We start from the raw sequence: 20,359 nt of genomic DNA, 5'->3' as shown, positions 1-20,359 counted from the left end.
TTTTCAGTATCAAATTAAAAAAAAAGACAATTGAAGAAAATAAAAATGGTTTCTCTGTTTAAACCACACGAGCAAACAAAGCATGTCCTGGGGAACTCTGTTCAGGAAAATTCTCGTGAAAATACCCCAAAGAGTGCAAAAAGCTAAAAAGATGCATTATATTCCAATGTTGAACTACAGGAAACAGAATTTTAAGTCAATATATCAGAAACATTGTCTCATCTAGCACACCAGGTTTTGATAAAAATTGCTGAGAAAATACTACGGTTAGCAAGGTTGTAGTGAAGTGCTGTATTGTTTCGCAACAGTTTATCTTAATATCTGTAGAAGATCTATGATTTCTGTGGTATAGGTACCAATCATTGCTAATTTCACATATGTGCTGTTTACTATGCTGGGGTTTTATGCATATATGTAATAAGCACATAAAAATATTCAGTACAGAATTCTAGGCATACTCAAGTTTTTGCATAGAGCAAACATCTAATGTGCAGTAGAGGTTACAAATACACATTTTTCTGAAGAAAACACCCACTTTATTTATCATTGTCAAAATGAATTAATTTTTTTTTCTTCAAAAGAACACACCGTAATGAAAACTATTTTAATTCACTGCAGTATTTTTCAGATCCTTTGGTTACAGTGACATCTGGTGGCATTTAAAGAAAATTCTCAAAACTACAGGTTATTATAAGTTTAGTTATTATTTTATTCAGCTATTTTATGTCGTTACCTCAGGTATCTTAATATGAATAGTCAGCACTTCTATTATAAAGGCCCTCTACTCAAGCTTTTATAATCTGCCAGTAAAATCTGCTCTGAGGTGAACCTTGAGATACTACCACTTTGTCTAGGAATAATTTTTCCACTATTTTTTTTAAATGTTTGGCTATATTTGCATTACATGGGTACCTCAAGAGTTTATAACAGGATACAGGTTCTGACCTTTCTTGCCTAGGTCACTTGTTACCAGCTGTTCAATTGTATATATGAAAAATGCAGTCCATTTTCTGATAGAAAAACATTCAAAAAAATCAAAGAAATGTAGGGCTGTAAGGGACATCAAGAAGTCAAGTCCAGCCCCCTGCACTGTGGCAGGATCAAGTAAACTTAGACAATCTGTTTGTCCAATCTGTTTTTAGAAACTTCCAATGACAGGGATTCCATAGCCTACCTTGGAAGCCTATTCCAGAGCTTAACTACCTTTAGTGAGAAAGTTTTTCCTAATATCTAACCTAAATTGCCCTCGCTGGAGATTAAGCCCATTACTTCTTGTCCTAACTTCAGTGGACTTGGAAAACAATTGATCACCATCCTCTTTATAACAGCCATTGACATAATGGAGACTTATCTGGTCCCTGCTCAGTCTTCCTTTCTTAAGGCTAAAGATGCTCAGGATTTTTTTTAACTCTTCCCCATACATCAGGTTTTCTAAATCTTTTATCATTTTTGTTGCTGTCCTCTAGAGATGGTCTCCAATTTGTCCATATCTTTCCTAAAGTGGGATATAGTACTCAAGCTGAGACATCACCAGTGTCAAGCAGAGCAGGACAACTACTTCCCGGGTCTTACATGCAACACTCCTGTGAATACATCCCAGAATCATATTAGTCTTTTTGCAGCTACATCATATTGCTGTCCCATTACAACAGGAACTGGTTAGCATCGTTCTGGTAGCCTCAGCAATGAAGGGGAGAAATTCAATGGGAATGGAGACTGAAGTATTCTTTCAAACATAAATTAGTTCCCCCCATGCCTTACTGTTCATTAACAATCATCTAACAGTAGAGTTTCTGTGGGCATTTGGGATTTTTTCCTCCCCTTCTTCTTTACTAAGAATAGGGTCTAGGAAGAGAAGATAATGATGGCTCCCCAAGGAGGAGAGGAGAGGAAAGGAGAGAAAGAAGACAGTTGGATGAAGAAGCTGCAAGATGTTCATCACCCTTGAGGGGATATCTGATGGAAGCTACTTATGCATGAAATGCCATCTGGTAGAGCTCATGGTAGAGAAGATTCAAGGATTAGAGATGTAGTTAGACAATGATGGCATTCGGACTGGAATTTGAAAGTATGATGCAGGGGAGGAGTGAGGAGGTGATACAGACAACTCAAGATTTGTGGAAACCTGCCAGACAAAAGGATCTAGAGGGCATTCTGCCAGGAGAGGAGGCTGATCCATGGAAGAATATAACCATAAGCACAAGGCAGAAGAGACTAGATAGTGGTAGCGAAATTAAATTGAGTAACAAGTTTGCTTTACTAAGGAATGAGGAGGAGAAACAGGCATGAAATGGTGTGGTGAGGAAGAAAAGAATGGAAGCCAGTCCCTGCAAAAAAGAGGAAGACATTATGGAAATAAACATGGACCAGAGCCTAAGGAAAAATGAGGATGATGTTCAAAGGACCGTGAGAGAGGACATAAAACAGATTCATATCAACACCAGGAAGAGACAAGTCTATGTAACTGGGGTCTCTATATTCAGAAGAATTGGCCTGTCACCAGAACAGATCCAGAGAATGTAAGAATGTACTGTCTGCCAGGAACAAAGATACGAGATGTGGACAAAAGGCTTCAGAGTATCCCCAAGGAAGTGGGGGAAAATCCACTGATTGTGCTGCATGTCAGGACAAAAGACACTGCTAGATTCCCAATGGAATGGATCAAGGATGACTATGCACGGCTGGGTAAGACACTTAAAGAAATGGAAGTTCAGGTGATTTTATGGTCCCTAGAGAAGGTGGATGAAGACGTAACCCAATAATGAACATCATCAGATGGCTCAAAGATGGTGCTATGAGAAAGGTTTATCATACAATAATGAAACATATTCCTAAATTGATTTAAATCCCCATATATCTGAAAATGCAGAATGGTATGCTGTACAATATGCTGTACAGCCATTGGGAAGCATTTTTGGAAAGAAGACATCTCAACTGATGGGCTCCACTTTGTAACCCGGGGTATTAATCTTCTGGATCAAGGCTGGAATGACTGATAACACATTTAAATTAGGAGATGAGGGGAGAAGGTTGGGAAAGACTTGTGTATTGAAGCCTGAGGTGGAAACTTCACAAGAGCAAAAAAAAAAATAAAAATCAATCAGCTAAATGAAGATTAGTAAGGGATAATAGAATATTACAAACCAGAAAAGTGGGTGTTGTCTGAGGGAAGCATCTGAAATACTTGTACACAAATGCAAGAAATCTGGGCAACAAAATGGAGAAACTGGAGGTCAAACCAGAAATTTTAGGGATTACAGAAATATGGTGAAATAGCAGTCATGACTGGAATACAGGTATTGAAGGGCATGCACTGTTTAGGAGAGATAGGAATAAAAATAAAGTTCATGGGGTAGAGGTGTACATCAACAAAGCAGTAAACTGTAAAGAAATAAAAAGTGATAGTATGGACAAAACAGAACCTGTTAGGTCAAAATCACTTTGGGGAAGGATTGTAAAAGTTATATAAATAAATAGAGTATAAGGAAGGATGAGGTTAGCCTGCTGTGCAGTGTAATAAACAGCTGCAGGTATAAAACAACAAAAGGAAGTATTTCATCACATAATATCCAGTCAACCTGTGAAACTCATTGCCAGGGAATGTTTTGTAAAGACCAAAACTCTAATGGAGTTCAGCAAAGAATTAGGTAAGTTCAGAGAGGATAGGTCCATCAATGGCTATTAGCAAAGACAGTCTGGGATGCAGTTCCACACTCTGGGTGTCCTTAGCGTCTGACTGCCAGAGTCTGGGAGTGGATGATGGTAGATGGATCACTCAGTAATTGCCTGTTCTGTTCATTCCCTCTGGGGTACCTGGCATTAGCCACTCTCAGAAGACAGGGTACTGGGCTAGACGGACCATTGGTCTGATCATTAGTATGGCCATTCTTATGTTCTTGTGTTGATGGGAAGAAAGAGATTACACATAATCTACGTATGGCCCAAAAACTAAATGAACACTTCACCTCAGCTTTCAGTAACAATGATAATATGGAGTGTGTTAATGAAATTTGCTGATGATACAAATTTGGGAGGCATTATCAATACAAAGGAGGATCAGAATATTATACAGGAAGACCTGGATGATCTTGAAGACTGGAGTAGCAAAAATGGGATGCAATTCATTAGTACAAAGTCCAAGGTCCTGCACACTTAGGGTCTAATAATAAGAATTTCTGCTACAAGCTGGAAGCAACAGAGGAGAGAGACGTAGGTGGGTGGGTCGATCACAGGATGACTGAGTCACCAATGTGAAGTGACTCTTAAAAAGGCAAATGCAATCCTTGGATATATTAGGCAAAGCATGTCCAGTAGGGATAGAGGACTGTTAATGCCATTGTACAAGACCTCATTTGGAGTACTGTGAACAATTCTGGTAACCCATGTTCAAAAAAGATTAATTTAAACTGGAACAGGTGCAGAGAAGAGCTAGGGAATGTGGGGCCTCTATTATGAGATGAGACTAGAAGAGCTTGTCTTGTTTAGTCTCACAGAAAGAAGGCTGAGAGGGGATATGATTGCTCTCTATAAATATATTAGGGGGCAAATACCAGGGAGAGTGAAGAGTATTTAAGCTAAAGGACAATGTTGACACAAGAACAAATTTAACCTGGAAATTAGAAGAAGGTTTCTAACCATCAGACGGGTGAACAGGGCCGGCTCTAGCAATTTCCCCGCCCCAAGCACGGCAGCACACCGCGGGGGGCGCTCTGCCGCTCGCTGGTCCCGCGGCTCCGGTGGACCTCTCGCAGGCGGGCCTGCGGATCTCCACCGGAGCCACGGGACCAGCGGACCTTCCGCAGGCACGCCTGCAGGAGCTCTACCGGAGCCGCCTGCCGTCCTCCCGGCAACTGGCAGAGCGCCCCCCGCAGCATGCCTCCCCAAGCATGTGCTTGGTGCGCTGTGGCCTGGAGCCAGCCCTGCGGGTGAAGTACTGGAACAGCCTCCCAACTGGAGTTGAGGGGGCAAACTTAAATTAGTTTTAACAGAGAGATGGATAAATGTATTAGTGCAATTACTTGTGATCGCAGGGGACAGGGCTCAGCAGCCCTAGGATTCCCTCCTGATTTCTATCTAACATTCCTAAAGCTCATGCTTCAGGGTTTCAACTGGCCACCAGCAGGCATCAGAACGGCATTTCCTTCCCTGCCTCCCAAATGTATTTGGGGACGTTTTTTCACCTCCTTCCTTTGAAGCATCAGGGATGGCCATGACTGGAGAAGGGATACTGGGTGGATTGAGCCAGCGCTCTGAGGTGGCACCAAGCATTCTCTCTCTCAGAGGCTTAGCTAACTGATTCTTGCTCACATCCCCAGGGTCTAACTGATCGTCATAAGTAAGGTCAGGAAGGAATTCCTCCAGGTCAGATTGACAGTGACCATGGCTTTTTTTTGCCTTCCTCTGCAGCAGTAGTTCTCAACCAGGGGTACACATACCCCTGGAGGCATGCAGAGGTCTTCCAAGGGGGTACATCAACGTATCTAGATATTTGCCTAGTTTTACAACTGGCTACCTAAAAGCACAAACAAAGTTAGCACACGCTAAAAATTTATACAAATAATGACTTATTTATTCTGCTCTATATACTATACCCTGAAAGGTAAGTACAATATTTATATTCCAATCCATTTATTTTATAATTATATGGTAAAAAATGAGAAAGTAAGCAGTCTTTCAGTAATAGCGTGCTGTGACACTTTTATATTTTTATGTCTGATTTTATAAGCAAGTAGTTTTTAAGTGAGGTGAAACTTGGGGGTACACAAAACAAATCAGACTCCTGAAAGAAGTACAGTAGTCTGGAAAAGTTGAGAGCCACTGCTCTGCAGCATGTGAGTATAGATCAGGTGAGTTGGGCATATCTCCTTTAATCATTTCTCTGGCATTGCAGGGACCTCGTGCACCTAGGTCCCTCCTATTTTCTCCCTGTAGCACATAATAGAGAGTCTTCTATGGATCTCATTTACATTGGTCTCATGTCCATTGTTGAGTTTATTGTGCAGATGCTGGCTGGGGCATTGGTGGCCTGATATATAGGAGATCAGACTAGATGATCTAAATCTCTTCTGGCCTTAAATTCTATGACTCTTATGATTACATAACAAGAGGAATTTCAGTGTCCAGTGCAACAGAGATGGCAATTCTCTAGCACATTATATACGCAAACAACTCAATACACAAAAGTTGTTCAGATGTGTGCACGCACTGGAATTATTTTGAAAGCATAATCTTTAAAAAAGAAAGTTTTAAAGAAAATAACTCTATAACACGGAATAAAAATTATGTATTTTGAAAAGAGAAGCGAGATCTATTTTTAATTCACAAGTGTTTTCATTAACATGCAGAGTGAGTTTATTTAAGGAACATTGCATAAGGATTTTTGTGTGTCATTTTCATTGCCTAAGCCTCAACCATTTGGTGTCATCCATATGAATTAATACTGATGCTCATATAGAGCCCCACTGATTTTAATGGGACTTTGAGCAGGCATAAGGGTTCAGGAAAGGCTCTTCCCTAAATTTGTTCTATTTTATGATCAAAATTTGCTTTTGCATATGTAGTACCATCATGTTTATTTACCAGTCCCTCCATTTTTGCCACAAATTAACTTAACAGGACTTGCTTTGTGGTATCATAAAAGAATGCCTTTGAATGCTCATCAGTCTGATAGTAAACATATGGTGCATGACCAATAGAGTTTCTCTGTTGATTTAATTCTCTCTGGAATGTTAACGCACAAGCTCCCTACACTTGGGCAGTCCCAGAATGAGTGCCAACAACTTCTAGTACTTTTAATGTCTCCAATAATGGCTGTTCTATAGCTTTAATTTGTAGTCTTGCTGTGGTCCAATATAATCTGAGAGAAATTTTGAACTTCATCCAAATGTAACCTTTTTTATTTTTTAATCTAGCCACTATGAAACCTCAGTCTATCCTTTGGTCCGATTTAACATACCTAATCACTTATACTATTTTCATCATCATAGTATCAGAAGGCCTCAAAGATTTTTTTTCCTCAATTTTTTTTTTAGTGAATAAATGACTTAGTTGTAAAAAAGGAAAAAAATAGGCTTATAAATAGTCAATGCCTGGTGTACCCTGCATTTTGTCTTTTTAAAAAGGAAGCATTGAGAGGTGCCTACATCCATTGAGAAATTTACTCAGGACTTTCACATTATGTGTCCTAACGGTACTTCTTGGACCACGTTTTCTTAAGCTCACGGTATTTTTCAGAACAGGTGCCCCTCCCTCCCACCGTCAGATATTTTGGACAGTCTCTACGGAAAAGGATAAATGGACACGTATCAGATATTAGGAATGGCAATATACAAAAACCTGTAGGAAAGCACTTCAACCTCCCTGGCCACACGATAGCAGACCTTAAGGTGGCCATCCTGCAGCAAAAAAACTTCAGGACCAGACTTCAAAGAGAAACTGCTGAGCTTCAATTCATCTGCAAATTTGACACCATCAGCTCAGGGTTGAACAAAGACTGGTGAATGGTTCCAACTTACAGAACCAGTTTCTCCTCTTTGGTTTTCACACCTCAGCTGCTAGAACAGGGCCTCATCCTCCTGATTGAACTAACCTTCGTTATCTCTAGCTGCTTGCTGCATATTATATATATATATCTGCCCCTGGCGAAATTTCCACTACATTCATCTGACGAGTGGGTATCACCACGAAAGCTCATGATCCAAAACGTCCTGTTAGTCTATACAAGCGCCACAGGATCTCTGCTGCCTTTACAGTTCAGCTAACACGGCTAGCCCTTACTGTACTGATTCCATTTTGCCTCTTAGGGAAGTTTTCCACAATGGGTATACACCCAGTAACTAAATAATTAAACAACTTATGACAACCTATTTTAGTTTAATGCCTATTTAAAAGCACTAATTAATGAATTAAGGTTAGCTCCTGTTGGGGTAAACGCTCAATCACCAAACAGAAGTTTTTGTTTTGATTTCGGTAGAAGAGAATGCACAAAATAAAGATATTTAATCAGGTCATAATGATTTTCCTTTTTAAAAGTCTAGATATAAGAATATAAAATTAATCTTTAACACACATTTATCCCAATATATGTGACCTATTTTCCCCACATAAAATATATGTTTTTAATAACAGTTTGGTGACCTTAAGCTGCCCCTTGGTCCCTGGGCATAGCAAAGTTTAAGGCAGATTGCTTTACACGTCAAGTATTGGAACCATAAGAACATAAGAAACCGGTCCTATACTGGTGCAGCAAGGTCCCATCTAGCCCAGTAATCCTGTCTGACTGGACAGTTGGCCCATGCCACGTGCCCCAGAGGGTATGGAACAGAACAGGAAAATTATCAAAGTGATACATTCCCTGACCAAATTGAATTATTTTAACATACGTTATATTACACTTTATATTAATTTTCCTCTTAGTCAATACAAGTATTACCTTTGCAAACCAAATATTGTGTTTATAATCTCTAATGAGTTATTTTCATTTCTTCATTTTGCATGTATTCGCTAAGAAAATGCCCCCTCAGAAATACTAATTATTTTCTATACGTAACTGTTTAATAATATTAAACCAAACATACACAGATATGGTAATTAGGCGATGGGAAAACCTCAGTTTCTGACCATTTAAGGACTGGTTCCAGAATCAACTAAAAAGGCAATCAAGGCCTTTTACTTATTCAACTCTATAAAACAACAAATAGGACTTTAGAAAGGTCCCCAATTATTGGCAAATTCCTGTAATATATCCATTTTTAATCAGAGAAAGAGGTAAATTTGGAGCCATAGCGATAATTTGATTGCTGAACTCACAAGTGATGAATCAAACTTACCTCTTTGTTTAAATTGAATGTATGGTATGAACAACCTGAAAAAATATTCCATCCCTCAAATCCCCAGTGAGAATTACAATTCCCAGTGCTGTCCCATAACAATACAGCCTAAGGGAAGCATAAAATCCCTCTTTTACCCTGTGAAAGGGTTATAATTCTTCTTTTACCTGTAAAGGGTTAAGAAGCTCAGATAACCTGGTTGGCACCTGACCAAAAGGACCAATAAGGGGAGAAGATACTTTCAAATCTGCGGGGGAAGGTTCTTGTTTGTGTCTTTGTTTTGTTCTCTCGGAGTCAGCAAAGGAACCAGGGCAGGGCAAATACATCTCCCTAAGCCATATCTGGACTAAGCACCTATTATTGCAGAAAAAGTAAGTACATCTCTACCCTGATATAACGCTGTCCTCGGGAGCCAAAAAATCTTACCGTATTATAGGTGAAACACCATTATATAGAACTTTCTTTGATCTGTCGAAGCACGCAGCCCCATCCCCCCTGAGCGCTGCTTTACCACATTATATCCGAATTCATGTTATATTGGGTTGCATTATATCGGGGTAGAAGTGTAATAGCAAAGAAATGCATTAGATTATCTTCTGTTTTAGCTTGTGAATTTTCCCTGTGCTAAAAGGGAGGTTTATCCCTGTTTTTGTAACTTTAAAGTTTTACCTAGAGGGGAAATTCTCTATGTTTGGTATCTTTTTGTTACTCTGTAAAGTTATCTTCCATCCTGATTTTACAGAGGTGATTCTTTTACCTTTTTTTAAAATAAACCTCTTTTAAGAACCTGATTGTTTTTCAGTGTTCTAAAAACCCAGGGCGGTTGATCTGTGCTCACTTTCATTCTCAAGTCTCCCCAGGAAAGGGGGTGTAGGGTTTTGGGGGGATATTTTGGGGGAAGGTAGGGCTCCAAGTGGCCCTGCCTGAATGTTTGTTTAAATCGCTTGGTGGTGGCAGCGATCAAGGACAAGGTGGAACTTGTGCCTTAGGAAAGTTTTAACCTAAGCTGGTAAAAATAAGCATAGGGAGTCTTTCATGCTGGTCCCCACATCTGTACCCCAGAGCTCAGCATGGGGAAGGAACCCTGACCAAGTGCATCGGCAATTTTTTGCCCCAGAAGACCACTAAAATACTCTACAGGCTTCCAAAGTCAAAAATAATCTTTAATATTTCAAAACACAGGAGTAAACCAATCATTTAACAAGAGTAAATGTTTATTTTTTCAGTGGTATTGACACTGCACAGACATTGTTTACTAAAACCATAACCTTTTTTTAGAGCATTCAATGCCAATTGAAAAAAAAATTACTCCCTTCACTATGTGAACAGTATGATTCTCTTACAAATGCAGAAGAAAATTATATGTATGTCATGGTACAATTCCCCACTCTGAACCTTAGTGTCCAAAAGATGGTGTACCAGCATGAATTCCTCTAAGCTCAATTACCAGCTTAGTACTTGTAGCGCTGCCACCAACCAGGAATTCCAGTGCCTGGTACACTCTGGTCCCCCCAAAACCTTACCCAGGGAACCCCAAGACCCAGATCCTCTGGATCTTAACACAAGGGAACGTAAACCCTTTCCCCCACCATTGCTCTCCCAGGCTTTCCTCTCTGGGTTACCCTGAGATTACTGTGATTTCAAAACTCTCTTTTTTTCTTTCCCCTCACCCTTACTGAATCTTTAAAACAGAGAGGAAATTCCTCCTCCCTCCTTCTCTCTCCCTCCCCAGACTCTCCTAGAGAGAGAAAAGTTTAATTCCTAACACAGAGAGAAAATTAAACTCTCTCATCCCTTCCCTCTCACTTTTCTCACCACCAATTCCCCTGGTTGATCCAGACCCAGTCCCCTGGGCGGTTCTCACACAGAATAAAAAAACAAACAATTAGGTTTTCTTAAACAGAAAAAGTTTTTTAATGAGAGAGAAAACATTAAAAATTATCTTTTTAAATTTTTAAGATGGATTAGGTAACAGAGAGGTTTTTCAGCTATAGACCACCGGGAATACCCTCCCAGCCTAAGTATACAAGTAAACAATTAAATACCTTCCAATCCATGATCTCGCCAAATCACAATTGAACTCCCTTCCAGCCAAAATGCCAATCAAACCTTTCAGCCAAATGCAACAGCATAAGAAACAAAGCCATATACTACACTCGTCATTATCTCACCAGTATACACCTATCTTTTGCAGACTTATAAGAGACCTGTATATATCTTGGAGAGATTGGAGAGAAACCTGATGTGCACGTCTGGTCATCTCAAGAATCAGAGGAGAACAACACCAAATTCTACAGGAACCACACAGAACTTCCCCTCCCCTCAAGATTTTGAAAGTTATCCTGTCCCCTGATTGGTCCTCTGGTTTCAGGTGACAGCCAGGCTTACTGAACTTGTTAACCCTTTACAATCAAAAGAGATATAAAGTACTTCTGTTCTATCTTACTTATCTGTTTATGACAATGTATAACTACTTTCAAGAGATAATGAGATTTCCCTACAAGTGTGCATCATTTGAAGAATGGAACTCACAATTAACACAAGCAAAATAAAGAAACCAATGACATACACAAAAGCAAAACAACAAAAGATGGTAGGAAAAAATGAAGTATGAATAAATTATCACTGCTTGCAAACGTCAAATCTTCCACAATTTTCAATATTGATGAAAGTAGGCAAAAAAAAGAATCTCTGATTCAGAGGAAAACATATCCCTGACTGATTGAGGAATATAAATAAAACAAATATCTTCACAAAAAATAATTAGTAAAAGTTGCTCATGTTCATATTCCACCAATACAAACATGAAAATTCAGGAAATCCCTCGTTAATGGTCTGATCCTATTCCTGACTTCAATGGTGCAGGATCGAGCCCTGAAACTTCAACTATCCCTTGCAATTTATAGCTATGATTTCACCTTCTCCATGTTGCCACAGCCACATCATAGCATAAATAGTTCCATCCTCCATTTCCACACAAAACACACAACTTTTAACTGCAACATGTTGAATGGTTTAAAATGGATGATTTACAATTGTTCAGAATGCTGAATTGGTGCTTGTGGAGGTAGCTGGTTAGTATGCATGACAATAGGTTTGTTTTTTTTAAATTGAGCGCTATATTTAAGTGTTGGGTTACAGTATGGTAAATGAAAAGAATTGTTTTAAGTGGAAACAGTCTGTAATAGTGTTTATCATTTTGGGAAGTTTCCATTTGTAATATTTCTAATTGCTTTATTTAGTTGATGTAAGTGAAGAAGTATGTGACGTTATGTTTTTTCAATAGCTGATGTCTGTGGTCAGAGTTAAAGTTGCATGTGCCCTGCGGAGACTGAAGAGATATGTGAGTTGTGAATGTGAACAACAGTGTAATCTAAAGAGGATGAAATCATGGTTGTAGATTGCAAAGAATGGCTGAAGACCCCCTTTAAAGATGAGCTTTTTCCTAAACTCAGAAATATCAAGAACATCAAGCTCTCTCTTCCATGTTTTTCTGCAGGACTCTGTGGCAGACTGGAATAGGAACAGCTCTCAACTGAAGAAGTGATTTTGCAGAACCTTTCACAAAAAGAAATATTTCCTCCCAATTACTTATCAGGCACTTGAGTTAGGTAGTGTAAACATAAAATAAAATATGATTTAAAAAGGGCTGACTAAAAATCCATTCCTCTGTCAATTGCTCAAGTTTTCCTCTCCTACTCCTATGACCTCATAAGTCTTACTAGTCCTCCAGTCATCTGGCTTTGTGTATGGTATGGGTTTTTTTTTTTTTTTTTTAAGCAAAAATGTCCTGCCATTGCTAACTCCAGCGGGGATCCATATGCATATTGACCGTAGGAGCACTATCATAGACAAGGCTCCCGCAGCCAGTGACTCTTTAATACCATGTTGTCCAACTCAGCTTATGAAAGTTCCAATTAATAGGTTGTTTAAAAATGCTGGCAGCTGTAAGAATTTTGGCTTGGAGCTGCACTGAAGTTAACAATTTAAAGACAGGAAATTTTTCCCAACAACACCCAGCATAGTCCAGAAATATCAGTATGCTAATAGTATAAACAAACATGCACAAGTCTTCTAGGAGTAAGAGTGAACAGACCAAGAGTGGATAGACCTGAATTTCTAATGTAAGAGTAGGCAGGAATAAAACAAAACAAAGAAGACTTACATTTAAAAGTCATATAACTTCCATTCTTTGTTTATATTTCAAAGAAACAAAAAGGGATAAAATAAAAAGTTTTCCACTTTGTGGGTTCCCTTTAAAAACATTGTTTGAAGCAGATGCAATCGAGATAGAAAAGGAGAAAAGTTACAGAAGTTTTCAGCAATATTTGCATTTCAGAACCAAAGGCATGCCACTATACAGGCCACAAAAGAACATGAAACTTGCTGGACACTGAAAGAATTGTGGGGTAATACCATGACTTTTTCCACATATCCAGCACTGTCTGATTTTAAAATATATTATATATATATATACACACACACATACATACATACACACACACATTACCTAGGAATAGCGGAGTAGTTTCTTCATAAGTAACGTCATTAGTCTCAGCTCCTGCCTCCAAGAGAACATTGATGCTTTCCAAACATCCATTATTTGCAGAAAGATGTAATGCACATGTACCCTCAAATGTCTTTGATTTTATGTAGTTATCAGATGGAGCTAAGAATAAGAAGAATTAAAAAAGATTTTTCTAACATGAAATTCTAAAAAGGACAGTCACTTACCTTACAGGATTCTTGTGCCTTGGATCTCCCACCCAAGGGCACAAAGAGTGAAGCAGGCTCAACCATCCCTTAATTCCTTCACCAAGACACAATCCAGGTGGTATTAGATTCCATGGTAGCAGAGAACAAGGGCAGACTGTAGAATCCATGCAGACAATATCTCTCTAGAACCACAGTTATTGTAACGTAAGTAACTGTTCTTTCTTCTCTGAGTGATTGTCCACATGGATTCGATTTCTGATCACTAGCAAGACCTCATAGTCAGGAGGCTGGTACTAGAAATCCTATTTAAATGATGACCGCAGGACAGCTTGGCCAAGGCAGGCATCAGATTTTTAAGGTTTCAACTGAGGAATAGTGTTGGCTGAAAGCGTAAACTGCATCCCACATAACTGCTCTGAAAACGTAAGAAATAGGGATCCTTTTCAAAGAAGCTGCAGAAGCTGCCTGAGCCCTGTTGGAATGGATTCTAACTAGCATGGGTGGATCTAAACTACCTATCGCTCAGCATGATTTAATACAGTCTAGGCCAGGGGATCTCAACGTTTTTTGAATCAGCCCTCCCTCCCCCGCAGCTTTATTTTTTAAAAAAAAACTTGAAGTCTTCCATCCCCCTCATTTATGAAGTGGGATATTCCAGTGTAATCTAGGAGGAACTGGGGCCATTAATACATTGATCTCAATAAAGTAATCAGTCCTTTGATTCTGCTGTCTAACCGTGCACAGGCTAGGAAACCTTTTAAAAGCACATACATCTAAATATCTGCAAAGTTTCCTGGCAATAATTCTCAGTTTCAGCTAAAAAGTGCTGGTGGGCACTGCGACCTTCTGTGCCAAGTCACAATGCCATCAGACAGCGGGGAGGGTGTGTGTGGGGGTGTGTGTGTGTGACAATTTGCCCCAGGCCCCACAGGGGCCCTGCGAGCCATTCCGGGTTTTCGGCGGCACTTCCCCAGCGGGTCCTTCACTCGCTCTGGGTCTTCGGCGGCGAGTCCTTCAGTGCAGCGGAAGACTCGGAGCGAGTGAAGGACCCGCCGCTGAACTGCTGCCAAAGCCTTGGAGTGCTGCCCGGCGAGTACAAGCGCTGCAAGCGGCAGGGGAGGAAAAAAAAAAAAAGGCCGCGATCGGCAGCACTTAGGCTGCTCTACCGCCGCAGCTTCATTCTTCAGCGGTGGATCCTTCCCTCTGAGAGGGTCCCGCCGCTGAATTGCTGCCGAAGACCTGGCCCTGCCCCACGCCCCCTGAATCCTCTGGGTGGCGCTGTCAGATGGAGGGGCAGCCAGGCCAAATTTGGATGAGTGGCACTGCAACCCAGTACATTAGTGGGAAAGCTCACTGCGTCCCTTTAGAAAGTCTGACACAAACACTGCTGTACTGATTTAGACCAATGTTTCTCAAAGACCAGTCTGTGGACCAGCGCCAGTCCCTAAGATCTCTCTGACACAGCAAGCCAGTCCCTGGTATCAAAAAGGTTGAGAAACTCTGACCTAGACAATCTTTGGATAGCTACTGTCTGACTACTCACCCTATCTGGAAATGCTACAAATAGCCTGGCGAATTCCTGAAGGGTCTTTTCTGTTGAAGTAACATAAGAGAGCAGTAACCACACCAAGGGGTCCAGTTTGCCTTCCCCTTGGTTTGAATGAAGCTTGGGAAAGACAAGCAGCAGGTGAATCACATAATTTAAATGACAATCAGACCATTTTTGGCAAGAACTTTGGGAGAGTCACTGTCTATGTAACAATGTAAGGAAGGCTATCCATGAGGGCCTGAATTTCCCCTACCCTTTGAGCTAATGTATAGCAACTAAGAAGGCAGTTTAAATAGATAAATAGTGTGAAGAGCAAGCTGCTCAGGGCTCAAAAGGGGTCCTCATTAAACCTACTAAAATTATACTGATGTTCCAAGAAGGAGGGAGCTCCCAGACTGGGGGAAACATGAGTGAGGTCCCTGAAGAATCTAGCAACAGTAGGGTGGGAAATAGTACGGTGTGACCCTGAATGAGAGGATGATGAGCTGATTTTGCTATCAATTGTACCCTTATGCAGCTGATGGATAGCCCTGAATGCTTTCAGGATAGCAGATAGTCCTGAACCATAGGAATCAAGGCTCCTAAGGGAGTCAGGTGGAGTTCTGCTGCCCAAATAGGGAACACCTCTTCCATTTAGTTCACAGGTCATCCTATCAAATCTTTTCTGCTATGCACAAGGCCCTTCATTTTTGGTATTTACCATTTTTACCAAAAATTTCCCGGATTTTATAAAAGTTATTTAAGTTTTCACCAATTTTCACACTAATTTTGAACCTCACAAGTACATGAGAATACTGATTATGTTAAAAAAGACCAATATATCATATTACGTAGATGTGTTTATGTTACTAATCCATTAGTGCTGGAACTTCCCAGACCCTGCTGCAAAGGGAAAGATGGCAGATAGGTAACCTGGGCAGACCCCAGGGCAATCCCCTGGACCAGACACCCAGTTCTGAAGTTACCGAGCTGCCATCTCTCTTTCCAGAATGGGGAGCTGGGTCAGAAGTACTCTTACATTTTTCTTTCTTTATTTTTTTTTCTGTCCTCCCATTCCCATAATATTAACCTTAATACTTTCATCCAGAAAACTGTTGAAATTAATTTTGTACACCAATTTTCACCAGTTCTTTAGTTTTTGTAATAAAGATCAATACATTCCCTGAAAATGAGGGCCTTGGATATGCATCAATAAGTTCTGGACTTCAGCTGAACAGCTTCTTCCAATGGTAGTTAACCAGACAGCATCCACGCTGTCAAATGCAATGATGCTGGGTTCAGATGTAAGATTTGACCTCTGTTATGGGAGCTCACATCAGGTAGGACAGTTAGTGTTACTGGGGACTGACAGACTCATGAGGTCAAAATACCAAAGTTGCCTGTAGGCCAAGTTAGGCCTAGTATGATTATTAATGCTGTACATGTACATTATCACCAGAGTCCATGAGATAAAGAAAGCCTGCACTGTAAACCCCACTTGAACAGAATGTTTGGCATTTCCTGTTCCATCTGAAGTAAACAGGTCTATTCTGGCAACCTTAAATTTGGCATTTCCTAATTTATGAGTGCTTGACTTTGCAACCTAAATAACATTCTTTTAACATGTTTTTTTTTATGTAATATAACAAGATAATTACTACTTCAGCACTGCAAACTCCACTTGGGATCTCAGAATTTGATCAGCAGTGCTTAACAATAGAGAAAACTTTTTTTTTTTTTCCAGAAAAGTAAGAATATATATTTCAAAGACATCCAGAGAGTATTCCTACCCTTGAGCAGAAAGGTGCCATTTTTATCATATATTTTTTCTGACCTTAACCACATTTAAATTCACAAAAGAAATCAGAAAGTGAATGAGGTTGGTTTATCTTATGTTACAGCATATTCTATTTATAAGGGAAGTGAGCAGGGAAAATAAAAATAACTTGCCTCATCTTGAATCAAGTTCTCCTTACCTGCATTAATTAACAGCTTCAGACATTCACTGGAGTTGTGAAATGCTGCTTCATGGATTGGCATCCACCCTCTGTTATCAGGAACATCAACGCTATATCCCTGTTTAATTAGTTTCCTCAAACTTTTGACATTTCCTTCTCTAGCTGCAAGTCCAACACTGGAGCATCTGTCTGAATAGGCCTCTGTGAAATCCATCCTTCCACAGCTCACTCTGAGAATAGAGGGCAAAAAAGTTACTATTAGTCCAGCAAGTCTGTAATTACAACAGACAACATATTCTTAAAATCTGAGCCAAGATTGTCAGGTATGCCCAGTTTAATTCATCTAATGGGAACTCCCTTTTGGGGTTAATTTTAGACAGTATTTACACTATTGCCATCCTGGGAGGTAAAATTTTGCTTGTGTTTCAGTGACATTTAAAGTCTTTCTTCAAATTGTTTTGAAACTGGTTTATCTTGACACTATCCCTGGATAATACGTACTTTGCACTTATCCTTGAATGAAAGATATCATTTCTCAAATGTTTTACAAATTACTAATTTTTGAACACTCAAGACATACTTCATATTAACAACTGAAGACACAATCCTTGGGCCAAAAGAATATACAAACCTTTGGCCTGATCCTGTAATTAGAAGTGCACAGACCATTCCACCCATGTAGCATCTTACAGTTTTCAGTCAGGCTCTGCATGAAGCTGATTGCAGATATACCGACATGAAACAGGCAATACAGGAAAAATAGGTGAGGGTAAGGCAGGGTGGTCAAGTGACTAGGGTGCTCGGCTAAGACTTCAAAAATCCAGGTTCAGTCCCTAGTCTGACACAAACCTCCCATGTGACCTAGGACAAATTATTTAGGGCTTGTCTTCATTGCGAGCTAAATCCAGCTTCTGCAATCAATGCAGCAGGCATTGATTCAGGCTGTCTGGTGAAGACAAACTAAGTCAATGAGAGAGTGCTCTCTCATAGACTTTAGTACTCCACCTTCCCAAGAGGCAGAAGCTATATCAATGGGAGAGCATCATGTAGACGTCTCTGTAAACTGATCTAAGCTATGTTGACTTAAGTTACATAGCGTAACTTAAATCGACTTACCTTGTTAGTGTAGATTAGGCCTTAGTCTCAGTGCATTATCATACTTCGCTGCCTCAGAGGGGTATTGTGAGGATGAATACATTTTAGACTGTGAGATGTTCATGCCCAGATTTTTAAAAGGTAGTTAAGGCATGCGCTGCTCATCATTGTAAAGCTTAAAGCGATTGAAACTATGTCTTCCCTACTGCAGTAAGTCAGAATCATAGAATATTAGGGTTGGAAGAAACCTCAGGAGGTCATCTAGTCCAATCCCCTGCTCAAAGCAGGACCAACACCAACTAAATTATCCAAGCCAGGGCTTTGTCAAGCTGGGCCTTAAAAACCCCTAAGGATGGAGATTCCACCACCTCCTTAGGTAACCCATTCCAGCGCTTCACCACCCTCCTAGTGAAACAGTGTTTCCTGATATCCAACCTAGACCTTCCCCACAGAAACTTGAGACCATTGCTTCTTGTTCTGTCATCTGCCACCACTGAGAACAGCCTAGCTCCAGCCTCTTTGGAACCCCCCCTTCACGTAGCTGAAGGCTGCTATCAAATCCCCCCTAACTCTTCTCTTCTGCAGACTGAACAAGCCCAGTTCCCCCAGCCTCTCCTCATAAGTCACGTAACCTAGCCCCCTGATCATTTTCGTTGCCCTACACTGGACTCTCTCCAATTTTCATATCCCTTCTGTAGTGGGGGACCAAAACTGGACACAATAATCCAGTGCCGAACAGAGTGGAATAATCACTTCTCTCAATCTGCTGGCAATGCCTCTATTAATACAGCCCAATAGGCCATTGGCTTTCTTGGCAACAAGGGCACACTGCTGACGCATATCCAGCTTCTCATCCACTGTAATCTCTGGTCCTTTTCTGCAGAACTGCTGCTTAGCCAGTCAGCCCCCAGCCTGTAGTGGTGCATGGGATTCTTCCTTCCTAAGTGCAGGCCTCTCCACTTGTCCTTGTTGAACTTCATTAGATTTATGTTGGCCTAATCCTCTAATTTGTCTAGGTCACTCTGGACCCTATCCCTACCCTCCAGCGTATCTACCTCTCCCTCAGCTTACTGTCATCTGGAAACTTGCTGAGGGAGCAATTCGTCCCATCATCCAGATCATTAATAAAGATGTTGAACAAAACCGGTCCAGGACCGACACCTGGGGCACTCCGCTTGACACCAGCTGCCAACTAGATATTAAGACATTTAACACTACCCATGGAGCCAGACAATTTAGCCAGCTTTCTATCCACCTTATAGTTCATTCATCCAATCCATACTTTTTTCACTTGCTGGCAAGAATACTGTGGGAGACCATATCAAAAGCTTTGCTAAAGTCAAGATATATCATGTCCACTGCTTTCCCCATATCCACAGAGCTAGTTATCTCACCACAGAGGGCAATCAGGTTGGTCAGGTATGACTTGGCCTTGGTGAATCCATGTTGACTGTTCCCGATATCCTTCCTCTCCTCCAAGTGCTTCAAAATGGATTCCTTGAGGACTTGCTCCATGATTTTGCTGGGGACTGAAGTGAGACTGACCGATCTGTAGTTTTTCTCTTTCTTACCTTTTTTAAATTTTAGGCACAATATTTGCCTTTTTCCAATCGTCTGGGACCTCCCCCGACTGCCACAAATTTTCAGACATAATGGTCAATGGCTCTGCAATCACATAAGCCAACTCCCTATGTGAATAATGTAGATGGAGTCAATGTAACTTAGGTCAACTTACCACAGGGTCCATACTACGCTGGGTCGATAGGAGACACTCCTCCATCAACTTACCTTACTCTTCATGTTCGGGGTAGAGTAGCGGGGTCGACTTCACTACACCCGCTAAATCGACCTATCATAGCTTTCCTACTCCAGACTTGAACCTTAGCGTTCATAACCTGAGAAGCTAGCATGAACCCCTCTAAGCTTAATTACCAGCTTAGATCTGATCTTGCTGCCACCAGCCAAGAATTTCCAGTGTCTTGGCTCACTCTGATCTCCCCAAAACCTTCCCTGGGGGACCCCAAGACTCAGAGGCTTTGAGTCTTACCAACAAAGGGAAATAAAACCATTCCCCCTACCTCTCTCCCACCAGAATTTCCTCTCTGGGCTAACCTGAGAGTTACTGATGCAACCTCTTTACATCACAATTACCAAGAAGCATGTCTCCTCTCTTCCACAAAAGAGACAAATCCCCAAGACAAGGAACAGAAAAGATTCTATCTCTCTTCCCCTTA

At 40.6% G+C, this 20,359-nt stretch overlaps 1 protein-coding gene across 5 annotated transcripts in view; it reads right to left on the bottom strand.

The window, feature by feature from the left end:
* ASB3 (ankyrin repeat and SOCS box containing 3) overlaps positions 1-20,359 on the bottom strand; it is a 140,940-nt gene that overhangs the window by 61,597 nt on the left and 58,984 nt on the right. For 4 of the 5 annotated variants that reach the window (XM_032778369.2, XM_032778367.2, XM_075064376.1 and 1 more), the window contains exons 2-3: positions 17,049-17,260; positions 13,339-13,497 (exon numbers count right to left, since the gene is read on the bottom strand). In XM_032778369.2, coding sequence (XP_032634260.1) covers positions 13,339-13,497; positions 17,049-17,244 — 355 coding nt within the window. In that variant the 5' untranslated portion in view covers positions 17,245-17,260. The remainder of the gene's footprint in view (positions 1-13,338; positions 13,498-17,048; positions 17,261-20,359) is intronic. The other variant, XM_032778370.2, reaches the window with a different exon arrangement.

This window comes from Chelonoidis abingdonii, chromosome 3, assembly GCF_003597395.2.
Source record: "Chelonoidis abingdonii isolate Lonesome George chromosome 3, CheloAbing_2.0, whole genome shotgun sequence".
Taxonomy (NCBI): Eukaryota; Metazoa; Chordata; order Testudines; family Testudinidae; genus Chelonoidis; species Chelonoidis abingdonii.
Note: the sequence above shows the minus strand (reverse complement) of the source record. Positions and strands in the feature narration are given on the sequence as shown.